General features: G+C 43.9%; 1 protein-coding gene across 1 annotated transcript; it reads left to right on the forward strand.

The window, feature by feature from the left end:
- Nucleotides 1–4,026: 4,026 nt before the first annotated feature.
- On the forward strand, nt 4,027–10,272 carry Awat1 (acyl-CoA wax alcohol acyltransferase 1). Its single transcript, NM_001109371.1, has 7 exons — nt 4,027–4,128; nt 5,287–5,394; nt 5,650–5,720; nt 6,335–6,539; nt 7,172–7,343; nt 9,428–9,627; nt 9,800–10,272. Exons 1-7 carry the CDS (start codon nt 4,053–4,055, stop codon nt 9,952–9,954), a joined length of 987 nt encoding a protein of 328 aa, NP_001102841.1. The 5' UTR covers nt 4,027–4,052; the 3' UTR covers nt 9,955–10,272.
- Nucleotides 10,273–11,325: the final 1,053 nt, after the last annotated feature.

Consider the following 11,325-nt stretch of genomic DNA (forward strand, 5'->3'; position numbering starts at 1 on the left):
GAGCCACCCAATTAGACAAGATGGATGAAGCAAAGAAGTGCAGACTGATAGGAGCCGGATGTAGATCGCTCCTGAGAGACACAGCCAGAATACAGCAATACAGAGGCGAATGCCAGCAGCAAACCACTGAACTGAACTGAGAATAGGTCCCCCGTTAATTAATTATATTAAATAACGAACACTGAACTTTTGGGCATTGTTTAATTTATTGAACCCTTAATATGAGCACATGTATGAGCAAAGCAATAGGACTCTGCATGAATTATTTTATATAAGTGACAGTCTCATAATGTGGGTCAATATTTAATCCTTCTACAGATGATGAAATAGAAACACTAAGCACTTAAGTCACTTGCTTAAGTGAGATCTCAGATACACATCTTGATGTGTTCAACTCATAAATCCAAACTCAACAGTAATTTTATATCTATGACCAATTTTGTATAGGAAAAATGCTCCAGAATAATGAACACCCAGTGTTTACAGTTTGTAGTGATTACTTGTGATGGTGAGGTTATATGTAGTTTTTGTTCTTATTACCCTTTCCTGAGTAATCTGAAAATTAACTGATTTACATGGATTGTTTCCAAAATCAGAAAAAATAAAATTTTAATGATTTTATTATCATGTGTATAGAACTTGGTCTTCATCTATATCTGTTCACCATGTGTATTACTGCTGGCCATGGAGGCCAGAAAAGAGCACTGGATCCCCTGGAACTGGAGCTACAAATGACTGTAAGCCCCCATGCAGCTGGGAATCAAACCCAGGTCTTCTGGAAGAGCAGCCAGTGCTCCTAATCATCGAGTCATTTCTACAGCCCCCATAAACTTTTATTTTTTAAAAAAGCCTTTGTTCACAACTTGTAGGAAGCAAGGCATGGAGGAGTAACTTCATTATTATAGAGCATTAATAAATAATATCTTACACATGTATTGTTGTGAATGGGTGCAAATACCATCATAATGTATGCATATCAGCAGTTCAGTGTGTCATATGTTATTCAATTGATATTAGAACACAATTGTATCATATGGAGATCCATAATATTTTACATATGAAAATACTAATACACGGGGTGGGATCTGGCATAGACTAGAATATGTATACACACGCAGTTTCTGTAGTGTGTCTGCTAAATAACTTGCCTTCTCCCCCACCCCCAGGGAATCAGGAGGAAATAGAGAGGAATACTGAGACTTTGCACATTATTAAAAAGTTAAGCTAGCAGGCTGGCTTCCTGGAGAAAACAATTTACAAGGATGAGAGAGTGTGGGGCAGGAAGGGGATGATGGACATTCTCTACTGGAAAGAGAGCACCAGGGATGAAGTCTCATCCCCAGCTCCAAGTGATGCCACTACCTCAGCAGAGCAATACCTACCACGCCCTAGGGCCAGGGTAGTTTCTAACCAGCAGGAAGACCTGGGAGGAAGAGGAGGGGGGAATCTGGGACAAGGGAAAGCAAAGCATAAGGAACTTTCCTTACACCAAACTCCCTCAAAGGTCAGTAGGCACCTGCCTTCCTCTCCTGCATTCTTTCCTCTCCCTTTTGGAATATGTCCTTTGTTCTCAATTACTGTGCATCTTATTAACCCCCATTAAGTCCCCAAAACATACGCCTCCATAGGATTCTAGTGATCCCATTACACATAAGCAATCATCTGGTGACAGAAACTGAAACACTCGAGATTGCATCCTTGACATTGGTGGCCTAATTGCCAGACGTTAATAGTCACACTTCTAGGTATGTAGTTCAGTCATCGAGCACTTGCTCAGCATATTCAAAGTCCTCAGTTCAGTCTACACACACACACACACACACACACACACACACACACACACACACACACACACACTCACCAGTTACACTGCGAAATAAAAGATGATCCTTATTCCTCTAGAAACATAGAATCTCTTCAGGTGCGAAAAGTGAAAACATCACAAGCTACAACCAAACTTGCTACAATGGGTATAAAGTTAAAGGGCAAGAAAAGGGAGGCAGAGAGAGGAATGAGATTGGGCATCATCTAGATTTTAACAATAAAGGGGAAAAGACTGGAGGAGAGACCTGTATATTAAAACAGACTTTAGAGCTAGTGAGATAGCTCAGTGGGCAAAAGTGTTTGCAGTATAGACCTGGTGAACTGAGCTTGATCCCAGGATCACATGATGGAAGGAGAGAACCATCCCCCACAAGTTGTCCTCTTACTCTCTCTCTCTCTCTCTCTCTCTCTCTCTCTCTCTCTCTCTCTCTCTCTTAAATGTGAGGCTCACTCTTGTATCTCCAACATTCAGGAAGCAGTGGAGCGACTATGGCCAACCTGAGGCTTCTAGGCCAGTCAGGGCGATATTGCAAGACTCCATCTCAAAACGAAGTGGACTTGAACCCTTCATTTAACAGAGGTTCTCCAATTTAGATTTCTTCACTTTAATAAATATTCAATGTTTCCATAGCATGCTGAGCAACAGAGAGGGAAAGTTGGGTAAAGGAGGTACGGAGCTCTCTGCACTGGTTTGCAACTCCCTTGTAAATCTAGTTATTCCAGAGTAGAAGGTTCAAAAGAAGAAAACTTTAATTTTGAATGGTTAATAATAAGTCATAGGTATTAGGGGATTGTATCCGGACATGTATACCATAGATAATAATGAAGAAGATGACTCTAGGTTTTCAGATAATGGTTACTTGGAGGGGAGAAAGAGGATTGGGATGGGAATAGATCAGGCACATGAAGAGGATGTGGGCTAACTTGGAGGTCCTGTCCTAATGGTGTTTACCAGGTGTTGTCTGATGATAGTCATTAATCCATACACATATTTAAATAGGTTGTTTTAAATCTGGGTTCTATTTTATGGTGAGCGAGCAAGAGTACAACTAAAAGAAGGACTTAAGGGCTGGAGAGGTGGCTCTTTCGGAGGGCCTGAGTTCAAATCCCAGTCACCATATTGTGGCTCACAGCCATCTGTAATGGGATCTGATGCCCTCTTCTGGAATGTTTATGAAGACAGCTACAGTGTACTCATATACATTAAATAAATAAATAAAACTTAAATGCCACAATATCCAAATATAATCAGTGAATCTTGTTTGGAATGAAGTAAGAAGACCTTTCACTATGTATTGAATATTAGCCATTGTTAGAGAATCCTTACATCTTACTATTAAGGGAAACAGTAGTAGTGATATGGTCGAAGAAGACATATGTAGTTTTCCACCTCCATAATGAAGGATTTAGTGATAGAACAGCACGAGGTCACACAGTTGCTGTAAAATACTCCTTCCAAATAAGCATTCAGATGAACAATTATGTTAAAATGTTAATAGTTGGGGCTTTTGGGTTTTTTTGTTTTGTTTTGCTTTGTTTTTTCTTTTCTTTTTTTCGGAGCTGGGAACCAAACCCAGGGCCTTGCGCTTCCTAGGCAAGCGCTCTACCACTGAGCTAAATCCCCAACCCCGGGGCTTTTTGTTGTTGTTGTTGTTTGTTTGTTTGTCTGTTTGTTTTTCTGGTGCTTGGGTTTAAACAATACTTAATAAAAATGTAAAGGTGAAATTGTGTTCTACTCTCTACTTTTGTGTACATGTAGAAAAAGTGTGAGTCAGGGCAACTTCTCATCAGGCAGCTTGAGGGCAACACAGACCCAATTCCAGGTGCCCCTCACTCTCTATCCCCCAAAACAGTCTTCTCACCAGTCACCTCCTTCAGTTTATACCCCTTGTAGTCTCAGAGTGGCCTGTGAGAGTTTCCTCTCTCTGGGTATCTGCCACTTAGACTGGATGACGGTCATGCTCTCCTTTCTTCATCGTGATGTCCCCATAGTCACAGGAAAGAGTCAAAGGGCAGTGGGCAGGGCTAGACCTGTGGGCCATCCCGGGTGCTACTGAACCGGCCTCTGCAGTGGGTGGAGGGAGGGAATTATGGAAAAGAGGGGAGAGGGCAAGTGTCAGCTCTTCATAGTCCCAGGCATTCACTGTTAAGGGAGCATCCAGAGACTTGTGGCACCTTTCATTGGAACAGGCTCTAGGACCTTTACCTCCCTCAGGGCCCTGGGCATCATGTCTTGCTCTATGAAGCTTGAATACTTACAAAGTCTGAGTCTTCTGCAGTGGCCCTTGAGCTACCTTGCTATCTGTGAGTACTGAATCAAGAGTGCATAGTAAGAAAACAATTCAAGAAGGCAGGGCCAGATCTGGGTGATATTCTTATGGTCTCATTCTTGGCCTTTTGATCAATTTAGATAGCACTAGAGAGCTGTGCCATGGAGTCTTGAGCTCTATGTACCCTGAAAGAAAAGGAAGAGATGGAGTCCCAGGGCACAGTGAGAACAGACGGGAGCACGGAGCACAGCCAGGATAGATATGAATGTACCAGTTAATTCCAGGTATTCCTTCACCTGCACTACCTATAGAGAGGAAATGTGATCGTGAGGGTTTCTTTAGGAACGTGCAATAGCACAGAGGAGCTGGCGACATTGCAGTTAGCGAAATGGAGCCTGTGGAGGTTTTGCATTGTTTGTTCTCTTGTTTGCCTTTGTTGCTGTTTTGTTGATGGGTGGTTGAACTTTAAGAGACAAGTCTACGCTCAGCATGGTGCCTAACTCATCCTCTTTTTTTTTTTTCTTTTTTTCGGAGCTGGGGACCGAACCCAGGGCCTTGCGGTTGCTAGGCAAGCGCTCTACCGCTGAGCCTAATCCCCAACCCCCTAACTCATCCTCTTGTCTCAGAGTCTGTGTGCTAGAATTACAGGTGTATGCCAGTGTGCCCAGCTATATAGCCAGCATTTGAGTTTTCTGCTCTGAGAGTGTAGTGGTAGTGTAGAGTGAAAGAAAGACGATGAAAGGGGTGTTGAATTGGCAAGAGGACAAGGACAGTGGGTAGGAAACAGTACAGGGATGGAGATATTGGATGGGAATGGCCAAGAGAAAGGACGACAATCTGAGAAGGAAGAAATGCAGATCCATACTCTATTACAATTCTGGGACTGTGGATACTAAGGGAGAAAGGGGGAAAGAAGGGAAAAAATAGCTGAATGTGAGCAGTAGACTTGAAGCTTGTTCTGGGCACAGAGCCAAAGTACAGGGATGGTGACTAGACAGGGAGTTACGGGAACGAGATGAGAGGAGAAGTGAGGATTGCACATGGTAGATGACAAGAAATTTCTGAAGGGCAAATGTCAGACTGTGCTGACGCCCAGGGCAGAGCATGGGTAGTATGAGGTAGTAGTAATAAGAGTGGATATGGCCAAATTCTGCTACCAGTACAAATTTGGTTTGGTCTCCTCTTTCCTCAGTTTGGATCGTGCAGCCATTGTTCTTTAGCCTATTTTTCACACCCTTGTGGCTGCTACCATCACTTTACGTTGTGTGGTTCATTCTGGACTGGAAGACTCCAAATCAAGGTAAGATTCATGAACCTAGAAAAAAGAATATTCCACCATAGCCTAGAACCCTGCTTTCAGGGGGTTCCACTTACCATGCCACAGACCTCTCTCCTAAGTTCTTAGAGGCACAAATGCTAGACAGCTGAAACCATTCTGGGATGTCTTCCTTCCCTCTTGGATGTAGTCCCTCCAAGTTTCTAGGGCATCTCTGTGTGAGTAAGAGGCATGGGATGGCGATACTAATATTATCCTCTACTGGCACTTTGGTCTCAGGTGGCAGGCGTTCAGCCTGGGTAAGGAACTGGAACATCTGGACCCACATCAGGGATTATTTCCCCATTACAGTAAGTATTCCTTCCCCCAGCGTCCCTCTCAACATTCAAAATGCAGGCACTCTACCAAATGACTTGGAGTGTCCATAAGAAAACTGAGCATCTTGGCAAAGTGTCAGCTATGGCTAGATTACAGCATGGTATTCTTTACCTTACTGAGATAGTTTGGAAACTCTTGGTATGACCCGTCATATGACATAGGCTGAAGGAAAGTATCCTTCAGTTTAACAAACATGATTCAAAAACTTCCACTAGTCACAAGTTTGGGCTCCAGAGAAGTAACGACAATGAGATAAATTCTTTATGAGCAAGAAGCTCCCATCTGCTGGGGAGAACAGGTAGGTACATGGTGCAAGACACAGAAGTGATTCTGATGAAAGACAGAGAGGAAATGCTTCACAGATGTGGCAGTATTTAAGCAAGTGGCTCATCAGTTTCACTTGTCCCAGATCCTATCTTGTCACCCCAGAGCTGTGGAGATCAAAGTGCATGCCTCTTGAAACCCTTGTGTGCTTTGCCTGTTAGGCAGCTAGTTCAGAGATTACCTAAATCCCTGGCTTGTCTTCGCCTCGCTGCTCCATGGGAGCTCATTCCGCCCTCTATGCCATTTGTTTCCATGGTTGCAGATCCTGAAGACTAAGGACCTGTCACCTTCACAGAACTACATCATGGGGGTCCACCCCCATGGTCTCCTGACCTTCGGTGCCTTCTGCAACTTCTGTACTGAGGCCACAGGCTTCTCGAAGACCTTCCCAGGCATCACTCCTCACTTGGCCACACTGTCCTGGTTCTTCAAGATCCCCCTTATTAGGGACTACATCATGGCCAAAGGTGCTGCTGATCAAACTCACTGGAGCTTCTGGTCCATTTCACTGTAGCTCTTTTGTAACGCATCCTTTTAAGCCTCTTCCCCACTGCACCATTCCTTTGCCCAGTAATCATAGTGTGGAAGCCAAAGTATGTGTCCTGGAGTTAACCTGTCCAGCTTAAATCTTGGCACTGTTGCTTGTTGTAAGATCATAAGCAAATCAGCTAACTTCTAGTGGACTCAACTTCCTCACCTGAAAAATAGTGCTGAAATAATATAGCAGTTATATAAGGGTTCTTTTAAGAATAATATCTTAAATAAGTAAAGCATTCAACATGATGCCTGGCACAGAGTGTGTGCTCAATGAGCAGTGGGTATAGCTATTAATAGAAAGAAATGGGTAGAAAAAAATTGGAATTCAGAAAGTTTTATTTATCCCACTGAAAACCACCATGCTGTAGCTTGTGTCCAGTGCTTTCTGTAGACACTGCCTTCAAGTGAAACATTCTCTCGTGGCCTTCTCCTCACCACACTTCCGTCCCATCTCCTTGAGCTTTTCCTCCTATAAGCCATGGGAACACAGAAGCCAGCCTCTTCTCTCTGACTTGCTCCTCTCCTGATGACTTTGTCCCCTCTGTGCCTTGATTCTCTCTAGGAGTGTGTTCTGTGAGCCAAGCATCCATCGACTACCTGCTGAGCCATGGCACTGGAAACCTCGTGGGCATTGTTGTGGGAGGAGTGGGAGAGGCCCTACAGAGTGTGCCGAACACCACCACCCTCATCCTCAAGAAGCGCAAAGGGTTTGTGCGCACAGCCCTCCGACATGGGTAGGTGGCCGCCAACAGGAGGAGTAAGTGTCCCTCTCTGCACAATATGACCCTGGAGATTGTACTAAGATGAGTACCATTTGAGTTTTATGGATTTTTTTAAAGCTTTAGTCCATATGCTTCCTCTAAGCAAGCTGTACTAGTTCCTCTGAAGTCAGACTATGAGCTCAGAGAGAATGTTTAGGGCAATTATGCTTAGGCTAACATGTCGATTACATCCACATTGTTTCTGTGGCTAGTAGATGCAATCCACATTTGTCTGTTGATAGTAAGTGCAAGGCACCCTGCAGAGCAATTAGTCGTGTGAAGAGCTGGAGCATGATTTAAAATCCTGGCTCCATGAGGCTTGACATATAGTTGAGCGGTAGAGCAACTGCCTAACATGCATGAGTCTCTAGGTTCCATCCTACCACTAGGTGATGATGATGATGGTGGTGATGGTGATGGTGATGGTGGTGGTGATTGTGGTGATGATGGTGGTGGTGGTGGTGATGATGATGGTGGTGGTGATGTGGTGATGATGGTGGTGGTGGTGGTGATGATGATGGTGGTGGTGGTGATGATGGTGGTGGTGATGTGGTGATGATGGTGGTGGTGGTGATGATGATGGTGGTGGTGATGGTGGTGGTGATGATGATGATGGTGGTGGTGGTGGTGGTGATGGTGATGGTGATGGTGATAATGATAGCATCCATGGATGTATGACTTACCATGAAAGCAGGAATATCATTATAAGCCTTGGGATTTTCATCTTCCCAACATGACTACTGATCATTGTTCTTCCTGCATGAGGTAACTGGACTTTACAGCTCAGGTAGACCTTTAACATGATCCCCCCTACATCAGCTTCATGGATAGCTTTGATTCCAGATCTAAGCCACCAGATCCAGTAAGTTATGAATGAATTCATTCATATAAAACACCGACTGTGTACCTTGTACATAGTGGGTGATTGATAAACATCGGGTGCACTGTTCTGAGAAAAGAAGAAAAAGTGAAGGCGCCGGTGTCTGGAGTAAGAGGGGTCCTAACCAGTTCAGTAGTCTAGCTCACTGAACACAAGGGCAATTGTCCATTGCATACTCAGGGATCAGGCGATTCTGTCTTCAAATGACCTTACCTGAGGGGTCTATCATTTTGAAGTATAAGAGAGCTTTGAGTTGGAGCCAGGAGCCCTGGGTTCTAGTCTAGGCCCTGCTACTCTCTGGCTGCCTGCAGAATCTTTATTCTTCTGGGCCTGAGTTGGGTTTCCCCACTACAGCCTCACTATTATGAGGAACCAATTAAGTAGTACGAGTCAAAATGCTGTGTTCACTTTTCCTCACTTAAAGAGCCTGGTCTTTTCCCTAGAGCACTCTTCTCAGTGGGTTCTTGTGGCCTTTAGAAATGAAATTATGTGGGTTGGGGATTTAGCTCAGTGGTAGAGTGCTTGCCTAGCAAGCGCAAGGCCCTGGGTTCAGTCCCCAGCTCCGAAAAAAAAAAAAAAAAAGAAATGAAATAATGTTCTGTGCTAGAATCCCAAGGACAGTACCTTATATTGCTCTCCTCAAGGGAGGGGCACTTCCTATATGTGCATTTATACACATCGCTGACTTCTTTTTTTCATAAAAAATGTTTTATTGGAAATAAAGTTTTCATACAATATATTCTGATCATGGTTCACCTCCCTATTCTCCTTCCAGATCCTCACTACCTGGCATTCTCTTTTTTTAATTAGCTGTATTTCTTTATTTACATTTCAAATGTTATTCCCCATCACTGACTTCTTATTTCTCTAGCAGAAAGTTAGATGTTTCCTCCTTGAACCCCCTGGAAGCTTTTCACCATGTGGGTCTCGGAGTGTCTCTTCCTGTCTATATCTCTATATTTTGCCCTTGTAATCCAGGCTAGATATAACACCCTCATTGGCCTGGAAATTTTCAAGACAAGGCATACCACATAGGGAACCCTGTTTAATGTAAAAAAAGAATGCTTTAGGACTTTAATGTTGTATCTTAATGGGAGAGTGCCTGGCCTTGAACTAAAGTCCTTCCAACATGCTTCCCGCAATAGCCTGAATCTGAGAAATGAGCATTTTCCTACAGGGCTCATCTGGTCCCTACCTTCACATTTGGAGAAACAGAGGTATATGACCAGGTAGTGTTCCATGAGGAGAGCCGGATGTTCAAGTTCCAAAGCTTCTTTCGCCGGATCTTCGGGTTCTATTTTTGTGTCTTCTATGGACAAGGCTTCCATCAAGAATGTAAGGGACTCCTACCATACCACAGACCCATCGTCACTGTAGGTGAGTGCTGCTCTCAGCCTCAGGTCCATCTAAGCTTTCCCTCCATCCATCTAACTGCATCGTACCCCTCCTCCATCAAAGAAGAGGGCAGCAGAGTGGGAGAAGCTGTGCTGATTGGAGTGGCCAGAGTATCTGGCACTTTGACTCTTCTCGTTTTCATCTCTTTTGACAGTTGGGGAACCTTTGCCACTACCCCAGGTTAAAAACCCAAGCCCAGAGATAGTGGACAAATACCATGCACTCTACATGGATGCCCTGTACAAGCTGTTTGAGCAACACAAGGTCCAGTATGGCTGCTCCGACACCCAGAAGCTGATGTTCTTGTGATCAAAGCAACTGTGTGCATCCTAGAGCATGGCAGAACCTGTGGAAACTGTGTTGCCTAGAACTGGAGTCCTGGGAAAGGGGGAAAGTAAGGAAGATGAAGGAGGTTATGTGTGCAGTCAGGGAGGGGACATTAAGAGCTCCTTTGTGACCATAATGCTGCCCCTGCCTGCACCCTCACAGGAGTTGTCCCTGAGGATCTCCACCCAGACATTCTTCAGAGGGGACATCCTGAGGCCCCTCTTAGCCCATGCACTTTCTGAACCTGAAATTCTTGAATCCAATCCAATTTTTAAAAAAATTTTAATAAAAGATTAAATTAATATGTACTTTGCATGTCATAAATTTAGCCAATGGAAGGACAAAGTTCAGCAGTGGAATGCCCACCACAAGCTACTTTTGGAGGTCTTTCAAGCACCGCTAGAAACTCAACACACATCGGCAGTCACTGCCCACTCCCGCAGTACGTGGCAACCACTGATTCACCTTCTGTTTCCAAGGCTTGGCCAGCCTGTGCATTGCATGTTTATGAAACGGTATAGTATGTGCTCTTTCATGGTTGACTTCTTTCTTTCAGCATGTTTTCAAGGTTCTTCCATATTATGGAATGGAACAGTGCTCCATTCTTTGTGACTGAATAACAACCTGTTGTGGTAAAGTGCATTTTGTCTATCCAGCCACTAGCAGAAGGACATCTGGGGTTTTTTCCCACCTTTTAGCTACTATGAATAGTGCTGCTACAACTATTCATACCCAATTTTAAAACTAATCTTCTGTCCTCAGATACAAAGGCTTGCTTCCACACCACTGTCAAGCATGGTTGCGAACAGATAAGAGGCACCTTACTTGAGATCAGTTCTCAGTCGGCACAAGCATTTCACAGACATTTTCCTTTTGGTGATCTTTGACCATGTTAACCCTTACTAAACTCCATCTATACTTTTTGTTTTCTGAAAAGTGTACTCTGATACTTTATTTTTTTTCTTGTTTTTGTTTGTTTGTTTGTTTTTGTTTGAGATGGTATCTCATTAGCCCAGGCTGGCTTCAAACTTGCTATGTATCAGAAGATGACCTTGAACTTCTGACCCTCTTGCCTCTACCTCCTTAGTGCTGGGATTGCATGAATGTGCCACCATGCCTCATTTATGTGGTGCTGGGAATGGAACCCAGGGCACAGAACAAGCTCAGGAAATAGGATATCTGTGTGTCCCACTACCAACTGAGACACGTCTCTCCTGCATTTTGAGAAATTTAGAGGAGAAAACTATAGCGATTTAGTCCATTATTGTCATGGTGGGAAACATGGCAGAGTGAAGGCAAGTATAGTGTTGGAGAAGGAGCTGAGAGTTGTAATATCTTGATCAGCAGGCAGCA

This window comes from Rattus norvegicus, chromosome X, assembly GCF_036323735.1.
Source record: "Rattus norvegicus strain BN/NHsdMcwi chromosome X, GRCr8, whole genome shotgun sequence".
NCBI classification, from domain to species: Eukaryota; Metazoa; Chordata; class Mammalia; order Rodentia; family Muridae; genus Rattus; species Rattus norvegicus.

Bases quoted from the DNA above. Each gene is read 5' to 3' on its own strand.
- Awat1 (NM_001109371.1), top strand. From the start codon at position 4,053: ATGTCTTGCTCTATGAAGCTTGAATACTTACAAAGTCTGAGTCTTCTG. The intron at 4,129-5,286 runs GTGAGTACTGAA...CTCTTTCCTCAG, and splicing joins CTTGAGCTACCTTGCTATCT to TTTGGATCGTGCAGCCATTG. The intron at 5,395-5,649 runs GTAAGATTCATG...CTTTGGTCTCAG, and splicing joins CTGGAAGACTCCAAATCAAG to GTGGCAGGCGTTCAGCCTGG.